At 55.9% G+C, this 19,853-nt stretch overlaps 7 protein-coding genes across 7 annotated transcripts; 3 read left to right on the top strand and 4 right to left on the bottom strand.

The window, feature by feature from the left end:
* Positions 1-251: 251 nt before the first annotated feature.
* B0I36DRAFT_321694 (uncharacterized protein) lies at positions 252-1,818 on the bottom strand. Its single transcript, XM_046153745.1, has one exon. The coding sequence runs from the start codon at positions 1,595-1,597 to the stop codon at positions 1,370-1,372; it is 228 nt and encodes a 75-aa protein (XP_046014403.1). The 5' UTR covers positions 1,598-1,818; the 3' UTR covers positions 252-1,369.
* A 1,372-nt stretch (positions 1,819-3,190) lies between these two features.
* Positions 3,191-4,612, top strand: B0I36DRAFT_373749 (uncharacterized protein; the record flags this gene model as incomplete). The annotated part of the gene is made up of 2 exons (XM_046160223.1): positions 3,191-3,272; positions 3,432-4,612. The coding sequence occupies 2 exons, from the start codon at positions 3,191-3,193 to the stop codon at positions 4,610-4,612; spliced, it is 1,263 nt and encodes a 420-aa protein (XP_046014402.1).
* A 145-nt stretch (positions 4,613-4,757) lies between these two features.
* B0I36DRAFT_110560 (uncharacterized protein) lies at positions 4,758-5,148 on the bottom strand. Its single transcript, XM_046147877.1, has one exon. The coding sequence runs from the start codon at positions 5,115-5,117 to the stop codon at positions 4,902-4,904; it is 216 nt and encodes a 71-aa protein (XP_046014401.1). The 5' UTR covers positions 5,118-5,148; the 3' UTR covers positions 4,758-4,901.
* A 180-nt stretch (positions 5,149-5,328) lies between these two features.
* B0I36DRAFT_321690 (thymidylate kinase-domain-containing protein) lies at positions 5,329-7,442 on the top strand. The gene is made up of 4 exons (XM_046153744.1): positions 5,329-5,478; positions 5,543-6,361; positions 6,476-6,584; positions 6,710-7,442. Exons 2-4 carry the CDS (start codon positions 5,782-5,784, stop codon positions 7,221-7,223), a joined length of 1,203 nt encoding a protein of 400 aa, XP_046014400.1. The 5' UTR covers positions 5,329-5,478; positions 5,543-5,781; the 3' UTR covers positions 7,224-7,442.
* A 167-nt stretch (positions 7,443-7,609) lies between these two features.
* B0I36DRAFT_110534 (N2227-like protein-domain-containing protein) lies at positions 7,610-10,122 on the top strand. Its single transcript, XM_046147876.1, has 4 exons — positions 7,610-7,840; positions 7,926-8,230; positions 8,379-8,814; positions 8,957-10,122. Exons 1-4 carry the CDS (start codon positions 7,705-7,707, stop codon positions 9,856-9,858), a joined length of 1,779 nt encoding a protein of 592 aa, XP_046014399.1. The 5' UTR covers positions 7,610-7,704; the 3' UTR covers positions 9,859-10,122.
* Positions 10,123-10,385: 263 nt separating this feature from the next.
* Positions 10,386-15,523, bottom strand: B0I36DRAFT_241634 (uncharacterized protein; the record flags this gene model as incomplete). Its single annotated transcript, XM_046149852.1, has 2 exons — positions 10,386-15,372; positions 15,444-15,523. The coding sequence occupies 2 exons, from the start codon at positions 15,521-15,523 to the stop codon at positions 10,386-10,388; spliced, it is 5,067 nt and encodes a 1,688-aa protein (XP_046014398.1).
* A 2,820-nt stretch (positions 15,524-18,343) lies between these two features.
* Positions 18,344-19,157, bottom strand: B0I36DRAFT_348604 (uncharacterized protein; the record flags this gene model as incomplete). Its single annotated transcript, XM_046156707.1, has 2 exons — positions 18,344-18,570; positions 18,803-19,157. The coding sequence occupies 2 exons, from the start codon at positions 19,155-19,157 to the stop codon at positions 18,344-18,346; spliced, it is 582 nt and encodes a 193-aa protein (XP_046014397.1).
* Between the last annotated feature and the right edge of the window lie 696 nt (positions 19,158-19,853).

Below are 19,853 nucleotides of genomic sequence, written 5' to 3'. Positions count from 1 at the left end.
ACGTGCTTCTATTTGGCAGCCTGCATTCCTTTGTTCTTCGGGCTAAAAATGCCGAGCTGTGCCACCGTGGTCGGGCGCGAGTGAGCTGTCCGCGATGGGAGGTAACAGAGTTATGGCTCATGCTCTGAAAGCTCGATGAGTTCACTGGCCGCATGCGGTCAGTACCGCGCTCGAAAGGCTGAAGCACGAGATACATGTCTCAGCCATGTGCACACATTCTGAAACCACTTTAGCACCCAAAAGAGGTGGTCCTGGAGCTCTGTGCTGGAAAGGCCCTCGCATAAAAACATGCCCATCTGTCGAAAGGCAGCAAGTCCAGGACTAAAGAACAACAGAAGTATATATTGTTACGTAGTCCCTCGTGAACGGCACGTTTGGGATGCATTGGGTCTCTCCATTTTGCCCAATCCGTGTTCAGTTGCGGAATCACGGGCTAGTAGGTCCAGGGTCCTAGCTATCCTAGCCACAACGAGATAGCAGAACAGGTAAGAGCCCTCCCTCCCAAGCTGTTGGCTGCGAAGACACCCGTATTGGCACTCTTGTGGCGTTCGTCAGATCGAATACTAGGGAGAACGTTCACATCGAAGTACATGGTCGGCGTTATCGTTGATAGGGTCAATCTTTTCAATGTGCTTTGGTCGTATGCGAGGCTCCTTTGTTGAACTTTGTATCTCGGTGACTGGTATCGCAAGGACAGCAGACAAGAGCCAGGCAACCCATGGCCTACACCAAAGCTCCTAGACCAAGGAGCGCCGCCGAGTTTAGCCAGGACTCTCGTGCAGATCCCTTTGGACGTGAAACGTGGATCGAATGGAGACTGCAGCCTCTCACATCAGACATGGAGCCAGATCAGAAGCGCCCGTAGCAGCAGGTGGCGCCCATCCGCATCATTGGAAAATGCAAGACGAGTGAGGTCGTATAGCTGGTGGCAAGACGTCGTGGAGATAAGTCTCATCGCGTCATGCCGGGCGTCCGGTCTCGTCTGTGGGCCAATGCGGGCCTATTCGAGCGGCCAACCACGAGGGTTTGGGGGGTCTTCGGTCAAGCGATGTGGATGGGTCACTTGTTCGTCGACCTTGTCGGCGGCGAATCGGAAGCACGTCGGCTATCTAGCTAGGTCGCGAAAGTAGGCCGGGCCAGCTGTCCGTCTCCTTGTTATTGGTCAATGGCGAGGAGGCGTTCTCAATGTCACCGTCGAGATGTTTATGTCTCGTTGAATCAGAATTTGGAGAGTGCCAGCCGGGCTGAATAGTGTCCGGACGTCCAGCTTGCCTAGATCTGTCTGTCGGGATGGTATCCCAACCCCGTCTGCCGGCTAGGACATCAGAGTCCATCCATGGCCCCTCAGTTCTTGGACGGTTTCAATAAGTCATGGGTGCAGTGATGCCATATTCAGTCGTTGCGAGAGTCTGGCAGCCAATGATAGAAAGATCCAGACCCAAAACTGGAGCGAACTAGGTGAGCAGTGGAGAAACCTTCTGGGCTGGGGCTTTCGGACGGCCGAGCGAGTCCCTGGTTTGGACGACGATCTCGAGCAGCCGACCATTGATAGGATGAGAAGTAGGCTTCCCCCTCCCGCAAAACCACGTCTACGCATTCGAGACGAGACTATCGAGAGGCTCGGCGCTTGTAGTGTCGCAATGGTCAGCGTGGACGACTGGACTGGGCATCATGCGTTCGTTGGTTCAGAGGACGATTGCATGGAGGGTAATCCCGTCAGTCTTCTTGGACCAAGGGCCGATCAAGCGTGACCCAGGCGTGTCAAGGCGGGGGGAGGGAGGGGGAGGATAACCTCCCTTTAAGAACGCGACGACGAGGTCGCAGCGAGGGTGCTTTACGCGTGGAAACAGGGCAGCCAGGGCGGTGGGCCACTGGGAGCGCGACGACAGGGACAGGGCGCAGGCTCGGAGCGGGCTGAGCGAGGGCGGCAGCGGCTTGGCCAGGCTTCCTGACGCGACGATTGGCCTGCCCTGGGCGGGCTGCCTGAGGTGTCGGACGAGCCCGAAGAGGCTGCAGGTCTGGTGCAATCTCCGGCTGCAATGCACTGCTGACCTCATTCTGCCCCAACCCCGCCCGTGTCAATGAGGGACAATGGCCTTGATCGGGTTGGAGGCGGCACTAGCAATGCCCGGCCATGGATTGCCCCTTGCGCCGGGCCTTGCAGCTGCAACCTTAGGCGCCGAGCCTGTCCTGATCGGGACGGGCAGGTGTTCCGCCCTGTCTCAGTTGAGTCTGCACTGTCCGAAAGCCGCGCCCCCGGGCCAGACGCGTGGTGCTGGGCGGACCTGCACGCAACCAAAGATTTCGGACAGACGCGGTGCGGGCCGCGACTCGAGCTTCTTCCCTGCTGTGCTGTGCAACAATGGGACCGACCCGCGACGACACTTTCTGGCTCGGCTGGCCTCCACAGCGTGTCTGTGCGCAGCATCACGGTCACGGCCCCCCGCTCTCCTGCATCTCGCGATCTGCCGTCCTGTCTGAGGCCAGAGCGTGTCGCGGCCACTTCTTCTACCCCCATCAGCCCCGTCTCGCCCTCCCAACGCCTTCGTGCTGCCGCCTCCCGCCCACCACTCACGACTGCAGCTCCGCCACCCACTGTCTCTTCTACCAGGACGCTCTCCTCCCGCCTAACACCAGACGCCTCTCGTCTCCTGCCTAGGCTGCTAGACCGGACGTGAAAGACTTTGCAGCTGGTACATCCCTAGCACATCCCTCGCCTTCTCCCGTCTCCTCTCCGTTCAACCTAGCTAGCCAGCCGGCCAGGAAAGACGGCCCCTCCTGCGCGTCCACCCCGTCCCACACGTTCCGTGTTCCACGCCCAGAACGCAGCAATAAGACCATCTGGGCCCCCTCCCCAGGCTGCCTTTCGCCACTTTTCTCCTCTTTCCGTCGTCAGAGAGCTCTCCTGTTCTGTCGATACCAAGCCCAACGTGGCCGACATTGAGCAACACAGAGCAAACTTGTCAATAAACAAACAACCAGGACATCCGCTTTTCACTTCAGCATTTCAGGTTTGTCTGTTCCCGGCTGCAGGCAGAATACCAGTCCGTCGGGCTTGACCATAGCTCGGCCCCCATTTCGACTTCCTCCGCACGGAGCTTTACCGACAGCGTCACAGGCATTGCTGTCTTTGGTCACCAATTGGAATACCCGAGCTTCCATCCTGTAGAGATCACCACAAGCCTTGACCATGGCCACTATCCGCCAGCCATTCGCCCCTCTCAATGGGTCACGTCTTCAGAACTTGACCAGCCTGAAGAACAGACAGAATGGTATGTTTACATCGTATTGCTCTGGCCTCTGGGCTTGGCCCAATGGAACCTATTATCTTGGACTCTGTTTGCTCTGTGCTGCAGCCTCGAAAATGAGGAGCAGCGGAGCATCCCATACTTCATTCATGGGCGGCACTTGATGCTAATATTATCTCGTAGCAACTCCCTCTCCATCTTCCACAAAGCGGAAAGCCGCCGAGACAGTGGACACTGATGACTCTGAGAATGTTGATCCCATGCTCTTCTCCAAACGCCTCAAGGGCAGCAATGACGGCTTGTCCAAGGACTCGTTCATCAAGCCCTCCAATTTTATCCTCACAAAATCTGCAAGCACCCATGACATCTCTGCTTCGTCAAGGTTTAGCTCTCCGCGCCCACGCTCAATACTGAACCCCAAGTCTCCCGTGGCTAGACTCAGCACGGGCATCGTCAAGTCTTCGCCACTGTCGGCGCCTGCTGGTCGTTCTCCTACGCGAGGGAAGAAGAATGGTCTTCTGTCATCCTCGCGGCGACGGACAGCTGGGCCTTACAGCCGTGTAGACCCTCCTGCTTTTGGTCTCTCGTCCAAGTCTGCTGCTCCCTTCTCCCTTGATGCTGCGCTGAAGGGTACACTTTCGAGCTACGCTAGCCGCGAGACTTCGTCGGCAACAATCTCCACCTCGTCGAGCACTTCACTGGGTTTGAACGAGCTACATGAGGGCGAGATGAAGTCGTCGTGGTTCTTTGAGATCCACGAAGACACTGCCGAGCAGGAGATGACCAACCTGCTACAGCACAGCACTTGCGTCCTCGATATCAGCTCCGATGAGGAGACCGAGAGCCGCAGGCAGCGCGAGCGTGCCGAAGGCAAGGAGAACGTGCCACCCGCTGACGACGTCTCGCAGACGTCGCGGCCACGTGCTGCTCGACAAGCAGCAGATGCGGACGGCATGGTCTTTGAAAAGGAGAGAAGCCCACTCGGCGAGATGAACGTTCGCGACTACTTTTCTGAGGGCTGTGATGAGAACTCAGTCATTATTGTCCCTGGCGACGATGAGGAGGTCGCGCAGCAGCCCCAAGTCGAGGCCGAGCTCGTGTCTGTGCTGGCTGATGCTTCTACGAGCAACGAGCCATTACCAGCGCCATTCGTCCCTTCTGCCGATGAAGGCGTCCCTGCCGTCGTCGTAGGGGCGGCCGTTGAGGAGCAAGGTGTCAAGACTGCCGAGGAGTTGATGCAGAAGGTCGAGGAGCCCGCGCCATGCGCTGCCGTGCTGGAGCCAATAGAAGGGACAGGAGAGAGCTTTGAGCTGTGGGAGAGTGGCAGCGCGAAAGACGAGACAGAACAAACCCTCGGGTGCTGATCATGACTTGATGGACGTACTGACGAACTTGTACGAGCTCATGCTGTCCACGATTGGTCCTCGGATTGGGCTAGGGGCTAGGGACTGGAGTTTCTGGCGCATGCAATGGTGTCTAGGTTCTGGGCGTACAAAGGGCGGCGGCGTGTTTGCTTCATTGCTATTGGTATATATGGCGGTAGCCTGCTTTTGCTTTACTGTTTTGTTTGGCATTGCTTTCCACTTTTCAAGTTTTCCGGACTGTGAGCTCTTGTCACCTCACGAGGTGCATAATACAGTATCCTTTTCTGGCTCAAACATCTCGGATCCAAGCAGTGATTAATCCTATGAGAGCCCTCAAAAGGTCGTTCCGTGTAACCTTCTGCATGGAAAGAGTAGCTGCAGAACACCGACAAATAGCAGCGTCGTCTCGGGGTCTCAAGCGCGCGGCAGCTGACGTGCAGTATAATGCTGTAAGGCGTGCACACACATACACACACGACAGTAGCCTGTGTACCATAGTAGCCATGCAGTGAGTGTGGTTAGGACGACTCTGTTCCTGCATCCGATGACGCGAGGGCTTGAACTTGGTCATGCATGCGGTGCGTGCGCGAGTAGTTTTGTGCTACGAGACGGTGCCTGCCCCCTCTTCCCCACTTTACACGCCGTTGGAGGAGTGAGGGTGCCAGGGAGGATAACCCCACTGTCCGGGACGTCGTATCACATCATCCTACAGCTCCCTCCAGGCAAGACATCGTTCGACGACCACGGTTCTTGGATAACACTAGCGGCGAGATTCAGCAGTTCATACAACTGACTGTCTGCATGTTGGATGCTTTGCATTGTCGCCGGAGAACACGTGAGTCACGACTGGGGTCCTTAACAGCCTCGTGAGATGTCGCCGCCACACGAAGGGGACAAGCCCCTTGCAGCATCAGCTAACACCACTGTCAGCCAAGATACGCTTCATCAGAGCACCGTCCGGCTTACTGATTTGCTGACAGGCAACATTTCAGCTAATCGCCTGTTGGTAAACGGCTACACAGTCGAGATTCAGAGCACTCCGTTGGTGGACGACGCCCTGAAAAGCCATATAATCAACCGCCTCCTCTTTCTTTCCTCCCTGCTTTGAAGCCATTGGCCAGACGGACGGTCTTCCCTTGGGAATCCTAGGAGAAGGATACAATCACAACATGGCGGGCGCAGACACCGCTGTTTCCCCGTCCCCTCCGGCTTCTGGGAGCATCACGGTCGCCACGGGGCCCTTGCCGAGCTCATTGTCCCATGAGACGAGTCAGGAAGATGGGACTCCGACCGCCGCCGCCGTAGCCACCCCCCCTACAGAAGGTGCAAAGTCTTCAGCTGGGACTGGCGTAAATGACGCAGCAGCTGCGGCAACTACGACGGCGGCGGCGGCGGCAACCTCCACGACGCACGAGAAGAGTGCCGAGGGAAGAGGAAGCAATGACGAGATGGAGGGAGTGGAGAGTACTGCAGCATCTGCGGCCCCGGCTCCGGCCCCGGTTCCGGTCGCAGCTCCGACATCGTCAGAGCCAGAAAAGAAGGCCAGTGCGGAGACGAGCAGCGGCACCAAGGCGTCAACGACGGAAGCTGGTGCTCCTGTAACGACGACGCTTAAACAGAAAGGTGTTGTTCGTGGCGCGTTCATTGTGTTCGAGGGCTTGGACCGGGCGGGTAAGACGACGCAGGCCAAGCTACTGCAGCAGCGGTGTGTTGAGAGCGGGAGGCAGGTCAAGTACATGCGGTTTCCAGGTAGGCGATCCTTGTTGTTGCATTTTTCTTTGCCAGCGAGAAAGGGGCTTTGTCATTGAGCCAGGTTGTACAACATTACCGTGAAGTGTTCTGTCGGCTGACCACCCTTTACAGACAGGACAACACCCATTGGCCAGATGATTGATGCGTATCTACGCGGCGAGACAGAGACGGAGGATCATGTCATCCACCTGCTGTTCAGCGCAAACCGGTGGGAGGCCATGTAAGTCTATCGCGATTACCAAGGCCGACAGATACCGTGACATGTCCATGTTCTTCCACAGATGATCTGCCACCTCTCACCCCTATCGAGAAAAGGATGAGATTGTACTGATCCGACATCCACAGAAACAAAATCAAAGCCGAGCTCGCAGCAGGTACCACAATAATCTGCGACAGGTATTACCACAGTGGCATCGTGTACAGCGCCGCGAAGCACCTCCCGTCGCTGTCGCTGTCCTGGGCGAAGGCGCCCGAGGTCGGCCTCCCGCGGCCAGACATGGTGCTGTTCCTCGACCTGGAAGAGAGCGTGGCAAGGAGCCGCGGCGGCTGGGGCGGCGAGGTATACGAGCGCGGCGAGATGCAGCGGCGCGTGCGGGAGCTGTTCTGGGGGTTAAGTATGGGTGATCTGGGGAAGACGGGTGGCGCCGAGGGCGCCGCCAGCAATGTCTCTGGCGTTCATGGTGGGACAGTGAGTGCCGGAGTGGTCAATCAGTTCAGACAAGAGGAGGAGGACATTCAGATTGTGGATGCGAATCTTGGAGTCGAGGAGCTGTCCGACAAGGTCTGGGAGGTTGTCATGCCGAGGGTGGAGGCTGTGGAGAGGGGCGAGGTCGGCAAGACTGTGAGGATCGTGCAATGAGCGCCGTCTTTGTATCACAATAGGGAGAATATCACTCTCCGATACGTCCGGTGTGGTTAAGACTATTTGACGCCATTTGTGCATCTTGCAATTACGCCATTTAACAGCATGCGACAACTGCTACTATCACAAAATGGAGCTTTTGATCAGCCAGACTGAATCCCAAACGAGTCCTCAACGCTTGTCCTCAACGCTTCATGTGCAGTGCTGAGTCCTGCGGTCATTGACAACTGACCCGTTGCCCGAGAAGTGGAGAAACACCAAGGAGGCTCAGTGAGTCTTGGCAGCGGGAACCGGTTTGTCCATCAAGGTCCTCACGACCATCAGCATTCGTCCACATTTTTCATGATCTAGTTGTCATACTAAGATACGTACTTGTAAAAAGAGAAAAAAGCATGATCTCAGAGTCGAACTGTGCTTGGAGTTTTGCCCATTGTATGGCCACACCAGTCTTTCATTTTCTTGCCTTGACTCAGACGAAATGCTCCCCATTTCCGTGCAGGGGACATTGCTCCTGCTATGCATCTCATCGCTGATCCCAGGCGGCGTCGCGGACGAAAATGACGGCTCTGTGCAGGAAACTGATGAGCCACAGCTGAACAGTTTTCATGCTGATAGTAAGTAGGCCCTTTTGACTTTAGGCGTCCCTAGGCACTTCAGCTATCTACAACGCCGCACGGATGACGATTAACACCTACCCAGAAGTACAAGCCATCATGGCCCAAGGAGCTGGAATAACAACAATAGACACCACCACTTGCACACCGTATCAAGGAGAACATGATCCCTGCACATTTCCGTTTGAATCTTGTAGCTCACGGCACAAGGAGGAGAAAGATCGTCTCCTGCAGCGCCTCGATAGGAACCACGGGAGATGGAATGCAAATCATCCAAGGTGGAGGCTGTTGAAGACCATCGATGGTTTCAAGTCGTACGCGCGACTGAATAAAGCCGAGGTGAGGCGGTGGCGGGAGATGTATGGACATGTGCCGCAGGTGCAGAAGAAGGTGAGTCCCGTTGCTTGTTTTATCTCTCTGTATCAGACTAGAGGCGCTGTGAATGTGGTACACAATATCCTTAGTACAAGGGGCGATGCTTTGGTCGCTCGTTGCCAAGAGGCATCCTGGAAGCACGACGACTAACAAGGGCCAACAGATGCTCGAGAAAACGACAAACTACAAGCGCAAACTGAACGAGCTGGAGCACCACATCGCTACCAACGCGCACCTCGCCAATGGCATTGCTAACCACGCCATGAAATTCTACGGAATCACCGAAAAGGAGCTAAATGAGTTCATCCGCGCCGAGGAGGCCGCAGGACGCGGGTCTGAGCGACACAGCGTGATCCAAGCGATGAAGCACTACGTTCGGGACTGGAGCATAGAAGGTGCGGAGGAGCGGGATGCGGCGTTTCCTTGTATTCTGAGTGCACTAGAGGGCGTGCGGGAGTCCTTACTGGAGGCTCCCACAGAGGTGAGCGGAGAAGATGGACAACGGCAGCAGCAAGATGAAGGAAGGGCTAGAGTACTGAGAGTCTTACTTCCTGGATCTGGGCTTGGGCGGTTGGGCCATGAGGTTGCTGGGCTAGGAGGTAAGTCTCCCCTGATGACCGCTGCATATGGCGCGACATCTTGTCGTTCATGATAGCGATGACATCGCGCTCTTCTCGGCAGCTTTCTCGTGCTAGAGACCATGGTCGGCTAGAAGAGCTCCGACACTGACAGGCATCACAGGCTTCGAGGTGACCATCAACGAATGGTCGACCTACATGATCGTCGCCTACCGATATCTCGAGGCCAATATCTCACATTCTTCCTCCTCTACCAACTCTGAAGGAACTGCAAGCGATTCTGCCCCCATCAGCTTCCACCCCTTCATCGACTCACTCTCCCACCACGCCAGCAACGACGACCTCTTCCGCAAAGTAACCCTGTCCTCATCTGCTCCCCCACTGACCTCGTCAGACTCCATCACTTGCACCACGGCCAGCAACTCGCCCCCTTTAGTCTCCAAAGTCCTCCTAGTAGAGGGCGACTTCACCACCGTCTTCTCCTCCTCCCCCTCAACACAACAAGAGCCACCGCAGCAAAAGTACGATGTCATCATCACGCACTTCTTCATAGACACGGCCCGCAACCTCCTGAGCTACCTCGCGACCATCCACGCCCTCCTCAGCCCGGGAGGGGCATGGATCAACTTCGGCCCCTTGTTGTACGGCACGGGCCCGTGGGTCCAGCTCTCGCTCGACGAGGTCGTGCTCGTGTCGGAGGAGATGGGCTTCGAGTTTGAGGATATGCGGAACTCGCATGGTTCGTCAGCAGACGACGAGTCGACGCAGGCCGCCGCCCCCGCCGCCCGGGGGAAGCAGGACAGTGACGCAGAATCAGTTTCAGATTCAGACGCCGAGCGCCAATCACGAGAACAACAACAACACGTCTGCGGAAAGCTCACCTTCCCCAAAGCGCGCGGCAGCAGCAGCAGCAGCAGCAGCGGCGGCGGCGGCGGTGGCCTGGGCAAGGTCCGCGGCAAGCACGCCGGGTACGGCTTCGACGAGCGCGCTCTCACGCGCAACGCGTACCAGGCGCAGGCTTGGGTCGCGCGGAAGAAGAAGAACGAGAAGGAGAGGGTTGCGTGAGCACACAACGGACTGCACTGCCGAGACTGCGCCTGCGCGTGGCCTTTTTTCTTTTTTATAGTCCAGGTGGCGTCTTTTGTGCCCATACTGCTTCATATTTATACTACGTGTCCCATCAAGCAACCATGGCATTTATTGTACTCGTAGGGATGCATTCTTGCGAGGTGGACAAGGAAAAGTTTTATTTGTACGGTATGCCTAGAACAATAAGGCCGTTTTACTTGTGTTTGACAGCCGGCCTTGCGTAAGGCGCCGCCGCCGTTTTGTTTTTAGTAACCACAATAGAAAGGAAAAACCCATGGCCGACTCATTCATGGTCGCCAACGCCATAACGCCATATTATTTGGGATGCAATGATACAGTTTGGCTAGACAAACAAGATGCTGTATGTATATACGCGAAGCATGTCAGGCTAGGGACGACCACAAATTTCGTACGATACTCGATCGGTAACTGCCTGTCCCGTGACTGTTCAAGATCCATCATATCGAGGTACAGCCCGTCGCGTATGCCGTTGTTGACGATGTCTACTCGTCATCGACAAGCTTGTTAGCATCCCACGCCTTCTTCGCAGCCTTGACAAGCGTATCGAGATCGCCACTCATTGCGCACATGCTCCGGAAGTGGCCGTCCTCTTTCTGAAGAAGAGTGTGCGGGTGGTCGTATTCGACTACCGCGCCATGGTCCAAGACCAAGACCTTGTCGTAGTCGACAATGGTAGCAAGACGGTGAGCAATTGTGATGGTCGTGCTGGTGAGCTCACGAATCGTCTCCTGGATCTTGGAGTCCGTCGCGTAGTCGATAGACGCAGTGGCCTCGTCCATGACCAGGACCTTGGGGTTCTTGAGCATTGCGCGAGCAAGGCAGAGAAGCTGTCGCTGACCTTGCGACAGATTACTGCCAGACTCTGCGACGCTGGCCGAGAGATCGAGGAAGATGTTTTTGTTGGTAGCAGTTGGGGTCGAAGCACCAGTGCTAGCGGCGGCGTCATCCGGGAAGGAGATGGTCGGCGTCGTGGGAAGCAGGTTCTTGGACACGACGACCTCGTCCGGTCCGATGAGCTGGACGCGACGCAGGGCAGCAAAAATCTGGTCGTCGGTGTACAGGTGGAATGGGTCGAGATTGCTGCGGATAGTGCCAGTGAACAGAGTAGGGTCCTGCGGGACAATGGTGATGGCCTCACGCAGATCCTGCAAACCGATCATGCCGATATCCACATTGTCAATCAGAATCTTGCCACTGTCCGCCTCGAGCGCGCGGAAGATGGCCAGCGTGAGCGAACTCTTCCCTGCGCCAGTCCGACCAACGATGCCGACCTTTTCGCGAGGGTTGATCTTGAGCGTGACATCTTTGAGCACCGGATCGAGTTCTTTACGGTAACGTGTAGAATAACCGATGAACTCGACACCGCCATGAGCAGGCCAATTCTCTGGCGGTCTATTGTCCTTGATGATCGGCTCCGCCTCCTTCTCGACTTCGAGGTACTCCTTGACACGCTCGACGGAGTTCATATTCTGTTCATTCATCGCGTAAAGTCGGATAAGCCACAGGACGTTGTCGGCGAAACCAATGGCATAGCTCAAGGAGAGTCCAGCAAGGCCAGCGTCAATCCGGCCCGCATCGAAGCTCAGAATAACGAAGACACCAGCGAAGAAGGAGACGAAATCACCCAAAAGGTCCATGCGGAACGCAAGCCAGCGGTTAGCGGCCCAGAGAAAGATGAATGGGCGAGCCTGCTTGTTGACCTTGGTAAGGTTTTCGCGGATGAAGCGCCGCTCGTCGCCGTAGGCGCGTATAGTTGTGACACCAGAGAGGGTCTCGCCAAACTGCTGGAATAGGGGGCTGCGATTGACAGACTCGAGCCGCTTGAGGTCGCGCGAGGCTCGAAGGTAAAACATGCCGACAACGAAATACAACCCGGTGATGAAGACGCCGGCGATGAGAAAGCTCGGAGTCACTGCGGCAATCATCGCAACGGTGATAACGATGGCGAGAGCGCAGCTCATAACTCCGATCGCTACTGGTGCCACTTCCTGATCGATAGCCTCGAGATCCTTGCTGAACCGGTTCATGATCTGTCCCAATGGAGTGACGTCGAAGAACTTGAATTTGGCCCGAGATATAGCAGACATCAACTTGCTGTGGATGCTCCGTGACGCAGTCAGGGAACCGAAGAACAGCCACAGGTCACGTGCCAGGGCAAGGACTGCGCCAGCGAGGCCAATAGCGGCCAGAACAGTGAGATAATAGTCGACGTTGACTTCAGGCACATCTCCTGCAGCGTATACGGCCGGTCGACCCACGGTCTTTGCAAAGTGGATCATGGAGGTGAAGTAAGTCGGGGAGATGGACGAGCTGACAGAGCCATGGGGAGCCGTGCCAAAGTGCAAGGACGACACACTCTCGACTTCAACGTACTGGTTGGCCCACTCCTTGATCCAAAGGTTGGAAGCGACGCCACTGAACTGCTGACCGGCGAAAACCACGATGACACCAACCCAGAACCACCAATTGCCCATAGCCTTGAGGTAGAGGCCAATGACGGACCATTTGACAGCACCAGTGACCTTGGCTTCGTCCATCGCGTCCTTTGGCTTCGAGTTCTTTTTCTTGGGGGCTTTGTTGATGGCTGAGCCGTTACCACCGTCATCAACCAGTGTCGCAGCTCCACTTTCCTCGCCAACGCTTGACGGAACGCGGGAGGGCACGTGAGAGATGTGAGCAGATCCGGGACGAGACTTGTTGATTAATTCTTCGCCCAGCTTGCCAGTCTCAATCACCTCCATGGCAGTGCCTTGAGCATCAACACGTCCATTGTCCATGAGTACGACATAGTCCGAAAGTGGCGCGCACAGAGTCGTGTTGTGCGAGACCAGGATACAAGTCCTGTCGGCCATCAGAGGACCGAGAATACAGTTGTTGAAGATCCACTTGGCAGTGTGAGAATCGACAGCACTGAGACAATCGTCAAGCAAGAGGTGACGTGAGCTGGAGTATACCGCGCGAGCAAGTGAGATTCGTTGCTTCTGACCACCGGATAGAGTGATGCCGTTTTCGCCAACAAGGGTTTCGTCGCCATCATCGAGGATTTCAAGGTCGCGCTCGAGGGCACAGGCCACAATAACGTCTCTATAACGCTTGGGATCGAAAGGCGCAGAGAAGAGGATGTTTTCTTTGATGTTCGCGTTGACGAGCCAAGCGCTCTGCGCGACGTAGGCGCACGTCTCAGACAAACCCGTGTCAGGGTCGGGACGCACATCTTCACGGCTGCGTCCACCAGGGAGGAAGACGTCGCCCTTGATCTTGCTCATTTCGCCGAGGAGTGCCATCAACATAGAGGTCTTGCCGGAGCCAGTGGGTCCCGAGATCAGGTTGAGCTTGCCAATCTTGAAGTCGACGTTGAGATCCAGGAGGCGGAATGCCATGGAGCCGTCAGTGCTGACAATGTCCTTATTGCCCCAGATGAAAGTCGCATCACGGAATCCAATAACCTTGTTGCCGTTCTCATCGACATTGTCCTCGCCAAGCTGCTCGTACTTCTCGGTCTCGTCCTCGTTAAGAAACTCCTCAACACGGTCAATGGAGACCTTGGCTTCCTGAACATGAGCAATCATGTCGCCAAGCTGATCTAGAGGAACGCGTAGAAGCAAGAATAGAGAGATCGATGTGAAGGCCACGGATGGGTACAGCGGCTTCCCTTCAATTTTGGTGTATACCAGGAAAGAGAAAAAGGTAATTAGCACGGGGACTGTGTTCCACGACGCGACTGCGACGGCCCAGATCATGTAGCGAAGCCGCAGAGCCTTGAGTTCTGCATCCCGCTTCTCATCTACAATGCTGCTGAAGCGCTGTTCCCAGGCAAAGTACTTGATGATCCGGATGTTTTGCATGACCTCGTTCGTAGTCTGGATGCGCTTGTCTGTAGCTGTCATGATCTTCTTTTGGGCGTAGTTGAATCCCTTCGCCAGCATGATGTTGATGGGTAGGAGGAAGACCATCACAATCAACCCAGGAATGGCGCTAAGACCGAGGACCTGGAACAGAAGTGCGATGGAAACAAACAACTGCGTCGGCGCAGCAGCAACGAGGAAGTGAAGGTAGGCGGTGCACTCGGAGACTTTGAAACTGTCTACGGACATGAGGTTGATGATGGTTCCATTGTTGGCTTGGTCTTCGGCGTCTTTGGTCGGATCCACATTCGCCCCATCGGTGGTGGCACCGTTGACACTGGGAGCCTTCTCCTTCCTCTTCTTCAGGCGGAGTGCAATCTTGATTTTGTCGAGCATGGTCTCTTGGCCAGCACCAGCCTCGTCGGAATCACCTGAGCCACCATTCTTGCCAGTGGCCGCCTTGCGGCGGAGCGCTTTGGCGTAGATGTCGCCGATGATGATGGCACGAATGTGCACAGAAATCTTGCGACCAATCCATAGTGCTTGACCATCTGCGGTGGAGCGAACGATGTCGGACACGGGCAGCAAGATGACGTACAGCCATAGAACATTCCGCGGCGTGTCGCCTGGCTCTTCGAGATACTGGAGGATTGCCTTGAGCAGGAGGGTTGGTGCAAAGGTGAAGAGGCCACCGATGACAGCCCAGATGCACTGACTGGTCAACATGCTGCTGAAGTACTTGCAGAGATGGACCACGAGAGAAGTCGTCTTGGTGAATTGACGGTAGTGGGCGAGAACGTTGGCAGCCTTGTCCTTGGGTAAGAGATTCCAAACGTGATCCATTTCCAACGGCGCCTTGTAACCTTTGCTGAGAAGAGGATCGATCCACGAGAAGGTCAAGAGGGAGAAGACCGACGCCAGTGGCTCACGCGATGGCTCAATGCCTGCTTCCCATTCCAGTGCAACCATCTTGTTTCCTTTTCTCGTCATGGCGGTCATGAGGAAGAGGGCCGTAGTCAACGAGAACTCGACGATGACGAGGATCTGGGCCAAGCGACTGCTGGGATGGATCAGCGCCGAGCGGAAGATCATGACCGAAAAGAGCCATTGGCAGAAGTAGATGATCCCAGTGTGGTTCCAAAGGTGAGGCACTCGCCACTTCGTGTGGCCGAGGAAGAGACGCAGAGACACGAGGACGAGGACGTAAAGCCAGGTGAGCAGTCCAGCGGTAGCCGCAAGTCGCCCGCGGCCCGCAAAAGTGTTTGTGATGAGCGCAATGACGTTGATGGCGACAAGTCCAGCTACCATGATTTCCTCGGTAATGACGATAACCTGCTCTCCCCGCGGGCTGTCGGCCTGGACGATGGAACCCTTGGTTGTCGTCTTGACTAGGGCAAGGCGGCCTGGGGCGCCGCCGCCCATGGTGAGCGCCTCTTCGTCGTCCTCATCGTTCTCGTTCACCACAAGAGGTTCCTCTGGTGGCAGCTCCGTGTGGTCATGGGACGTCGGGATCTTTTTGTACAACTTTGCGTTTCGTTCTCTGATCCTGGCGGATATATTTGTTGTGATAAGAGCGAGTATGGATATGGCGATGACCGAAAGCGGCAGGATTGTCCTCAAATAGCTGTGCACATTCATTGTTCAGTCAGACTAGGTGACCCCCCATGATCAGACGCCTTGCGCGGGTGTACATACTCGACCTGGAAGCACACGGAAAAATCGTCGAGCTGCCAGACCGGCCAGTGACACGACCCGAAGTCCTCGTGCTTGCCCATGATTCCGTTCTAGCGGTGCCTGCGTCGTCCTTGGTTGACCTGCTGGAATACCACCACCAAAGCGCCGTTGCGCAGCTCTCGCGGGCGGGGTGGTGTCAATGCTCTGTTTTGCTGCACCGAGAGCGCACTTTTGGGTGTTGAGGAGCCCGGGGGACTGAAGTCGCTCGGCGGCGCGGGTTGCGATTGCAGCCCGGCTTACAATGAAGGCGGCCGAGAGCGGCGCTCGTGCGCTTCTGCACCCTGCAAGGTCGGCAGGAAGTGGCAGGGAGACCAGGCCAGGAACCCCTCAGTGATGAAGTATCACAGGTGCTGGACGAAGTTGAGTCGTGGCCGTACGAGAGGGCAGCTTGAGGTCTGTGGGAGGGAAGAGTGGAAGAGCGAGCTCACGGCGGCGCGAGCTCAAGGAAATTTCGAGTGGGCTGGCTTCGCCGAGGTGGAGAAGCGGCGCAAGCGGCGCAGGCGGGTGCCGAAGAAAAGGTGTGGGGCAGTTGGGATCGTGATAAGGCGGCTGCGAGGAATGGAGAATCTCGAGCTCCGGCTTGCAGTGTCCTGGCAACGGCACAGACGGGTCAGGCGGCGGGGTCAGGTCACACTATAAGGCGCAAGCTCTGGAGATGGCGTACAAATGCATGTTGAGTTGCATGGACAAAGGAACAGAGTGGAAGGGAGGCGGGAACTTGTACCCAAGGCAAGCAAACGAAGTCGTCACGATGCGGAAGCAGTAGCCTGCCTGTTGACTAGCGGTGGGCCAGCGGACTCGGGGGAGGAGCGGACCTTCCTTGCACGACCTAGCGGCCCAGGGCCTGCAAGGTGCATCGCGTCAACCAGCCATCCTTGCACCAGCCTGCACTCCTCCTTCCCCCATCCATGTGGATGTCATCCATGACCCTTCTCTTGGGGAGGCATGTCGCATGTACGGAATATGCAGTGCTTCCCCGGCCGTGCACGGCAGCGAGTGACCCAGGCCGGCTCACAGCATGTCATCCTCCCTCAATGCGGCCATCCATGCTCACCGACTCACTGTCGGGCCGCAACATCACTGCTCTCGCCCACGACAACGTTAGTTATCAGCAGTGCCTGGAGTCGGTGGTGGGCCCAGGCACGGCTCAAATTGCACTCCACCCCAAGCCCCGTTTTGGCGAGAGCCGACAAGGCCAAGAGGCCGACGCCAGTGGGTTGCCGATTGCCCCAGCTGCATGTGAGCGTCCATACTCCTTTCGTTACAGGGCTGGCATCGCGACGGTGAATCCAGGGTAAGACGGGATATATGTGAGCCCGACTCTGATGCAGCCAGGTTGGACTCTAGAAAACCCTGGAAGCTTGTTCGAGCTTTGCAATCGGCTAATGCACCGCAAGATAATTACACCATCCGTCACCGTCGAACGTCGACGTCGCCCACGCCAGCCTGGTTCATTTTGACGTCATGCGAACAGGCCGGGGGTTCCTCCGACAACTCGACATGGTTGCATTGTCCTGCCTGTTTGGCGCACGGGTCACTATGGTTCATTTTCAATCATTCCCACATCTGACAGCCGACCACGGCTCTCTTCCACACCACAGGGGGGGGGCAAGTCATAAGAGACACAACCTTTTCACGGCGTGAACGCAGATGGCCACAGGCTTCTCCTCAACCAACGTTGCAGCCCAGTGAGTCAGATCAACGGCCGCTAATGCAAGCCCGCAAGCATGGTGCTGGCCCCAAGGTTGCATCCACGTCCGAAGCGGTCCAGCCATGCATGGCCCTCCACAAATCACAAATCCACAGCAACCGACGCGGAGGCTTGTTGCCTGACATGGCGGTTGTAGATCATGGGAAGTGTCTAAGGTATGTTCGCGCACCTGGTCAGTCGTAAACAGCCAATCATTGCGGAATCGCCGGTGGTGAGACTTGGCCGAGTGACAACGCAGTTCGGTCAATTGCACCCGTAGAATCAGGCATTGGATCTGCCTGCATGAGCTGCTTTATCTTGACTCTGCAAATCTGTAAGGTGACTGGCTGCTCGGAACACAGGATGCAATTGCAGGCCTTCACCGACACGTTCTGCAGGCTTGCCGAATTCTAAATCAAACCCCTGGAATGCCCCTCATGACTTTGTGTATTTTGGAGCGACCATTTACGCTTGGCACAAGATGTTCTCCACCCGAGAAGGTTACTACGTACAACCATCTGGCCCAACCAACCAACTCTGAAGAAAGCTTATTCTTTACAGCAATCCCTGCAGCATATCTCTGTAAGCACAAAAAAATTCGCCTGGACGAGACTGCCGAGTTTACACTCCGTCTTTGTTAACGGGCCTAATGCCTCCCGCTTTGCCATGGTCCAAAGGCTCACAACCACACAAGGACAGAAAGGAAAGCCTGCTACACGCCGGTACTCTGCTAGATGTCCTACTTTCGACCTAGCCGCAGGGCGCTGTTTTCAGAACAAATGGCATGCATCGCGTCAGTTGCCAAATGTTTGAAAAGAATGTGTTCAATGTTATCTGAGTATCGCAGTCGTCCAGTAGTGCAGTCGCTTGTGGTACTCCACGCAGGAATGAATGTGTCCAGCTCCTTCTCCCAGGTCTATGCTCCATAAGACCCCCTAAATCACCCTTCTACCCGTATTGCTTGCACCGCATTGGCAGTTGAATCTGTCAGACCTCTCTCCAAGCACACAAACAATCCAGACAAAGCGGTAAACCCACCTGTCCTCAACCAGGCCCCTTCCCTAAACCAAAGGCCTATCCCCCCCATCACTCCTCTCAAATCCTCATCGAGGCTTGCTCTTGCTCTCTCAAAACCATCTCTCACCAGGCGGCGAAACCTGCTCACCAAAATTCAGTTCCAGCAAGCATCATTACACTGCGCGATGTTGTTGGTCGCCGGGTCGTTGGTGCACTCCCCGCTGCAGGCGCAGAGCAGCTTGACCGTCGACTTGGGCGCGTCGTCGAGGCACACGAACACGGCCTGGGCGACGTTAGTCTTTGACGCCGTGGCCGGGCTGCCGTTGCAGTGGTCCGTCAGGCCGTCGCAGTAGGCTTGGGATATTTGCTCTGGGGTGAAGTCTATTGTTTTCTTTTTGTTAGTTGAGTTGCGATGGTGGGGTTTTGGTAAGTGAATGTCATGCAGAGAGAGACAGTGTCGATAGTTAAGGATTCATGTGTTGGAAGAGAGTTGATGGAACGGGAAAGAAAAGGGGAAGGGGTGTCCGACGACTTGAGGGGCTAAACGACCAAGTACGGAAACCAAAGCGGGCTCCAGGCTTCAAAGGTGGAAAGCAATTGTCAAAAGACTCACTGTGCCCGTTGTTGGTGAGCATGTAACCGCAGTACGTGTACCCCTTGCCGCAATTCGGACCACTGAAGGGGACCGGCGAACTCGGAGGTGGAGCGGGGACCGGGATCGGGTCCGGCCCCGGGTTGGGGTCAATCGGTGCCGGCGCCGGTGCAGGTGGCGGAGGAACAGGCAGAGCCGGAACAGACGGGTCCACCGGGGGAGAACTGGGAGGACTGGGAGGAACCGGCTCCGGACTGGGCGGCGTGCCTGGACTGGGAACTTCCTGGCGTGGTCCGATCTGGTTATGGACACGGCCCAGTGCAGTGCTGGTGAGCAAGGCGATGATTGGGAAGACAGTGGCGGAGAAGACCTTCATTGTGAATGTCGTTCTTGGGCTGGGGGAGCTGCTCCTGGGTTTAAGCGTTCTATGGTCTTTTGAGGCGCTGAGGATTTGAAAGTCTAAGGATCTGACGTTGTCGTGGTGTCTCTGCTATTGTGTCTCTTGGTATTGTTGCCAGCCTGTCATGTCCACTCCCCTTTTATACAGCTTTTCATTGATACTTGACTGTATAAGAGGGGAAGCTACTGGGATCTTCTGCATGATTCAACGGTACACATAGATCAACAGGTTGTAGTCTTCCCACCATATGGGCGAGCCACGTCGTCCCTGTTCAACAAATATACGACACGACAGCTCTTTTCCGACTTGAGAACTCCCATCCAATACTCTCAGTGTGCGCCAGACTTCGGGCACTTGGCACAATGGCGTCCGACCTCATTGCGATATCTGTTTCGATGGCTTGGAATCTCATGATACTCAAGTCACCATCACAACCTTGTGTTGACCATGACTTGTCACTCCCTGCTGTCCACGGTACAATCGGAGTCAACAGCAACAGACCATCGCGGCACTATCACGTAAGACCATCCCTGTGAGACCTGGGACGAGCAACACCGCGAAATGCAGCACAGTCGCACCAGATCGGATGTTCGGAGGAATCACATCATGCGTCGAGTATGCTGTATCACAGAGATCTTTGTCCAATCCGGTCAAACGTTTGGCGGTATGGAG

The sequence above is a fragment of the Microdochium trichocladiopsis genome (genome assembly GCF_020744255.1).
Source record: "Microdochium trichocladiopsis strain MPI-CAGE-CH-0230 chromosome Unknown B0I36scaffold_4, whole genome shotgun sequence".
NCBI lineage: Eukaryota > Fungi > Ascomycota > Sordariomycetes > Xylariales > Microdochiaceae > Microdochium > Microdochium trichocladiopsis.
This window is presented reverse-complemented; position numbering and strand designations above follow the sequence as displayed.

Coding starts and splice junctions, on each gene's coding strand:
- B0I36DRAFT_110534 (XM_046147876.1), top strand. CDS start 7,705: ATGCTCCCCATTTCCGTGCAGGGGACATTGCTCCTGCTATGCATCTCA. Junction 7,841..7,925: donor GAACAGTTTTCATGCTGATA/GTAAGTAGGCCC, acceptor ACACCTACCCAG/AAGTACAAGCCATCATGGCC. Junction 8,815..8,956: donor TGAGGTTGCTGGGCTAGGAG/GTAAGTCTCCCC, acceptor CAGGCATCACAG/GCTTCGAGGTGACCATCAAC.
- B0I36DRAFT_321690 (XM_046153744.1), top strand. CDS start 5,782: ATGGCGGGCGCAGACACCGCTGTTTCCCCGTCCCCTCCGGCTTCTGGG. Junction 6,362..6,475: donor CAAGTACATGCGGTTTCCAG/GTAGGCGATCCT, acceptor CACCCTTTACAG/ACAGGACAACACCCATTGGC. Junction 6,585..6,709: donor GCAAACCGGTGGGAGGCCAT/GTAAGTCTATCG, acceptor CGACATCCACAG/AAACAAAATCAAAGCCGAGC.
- B0I36DRAFT_321694 (XM_046153745.1), bottom strand. CDS start 1,597: ATGCGTAGACGTGGTTTTGCGGGAGGGGGAAGCCTACTTCTCATCCTA.
- B0I36DRAFT_110560 (XM_046147877.1), bottom strand. CDS start 5,117: ATGGCTACTATGGTACACAGGCTACTGTCGTGTGTGTATGTGTGTGCA.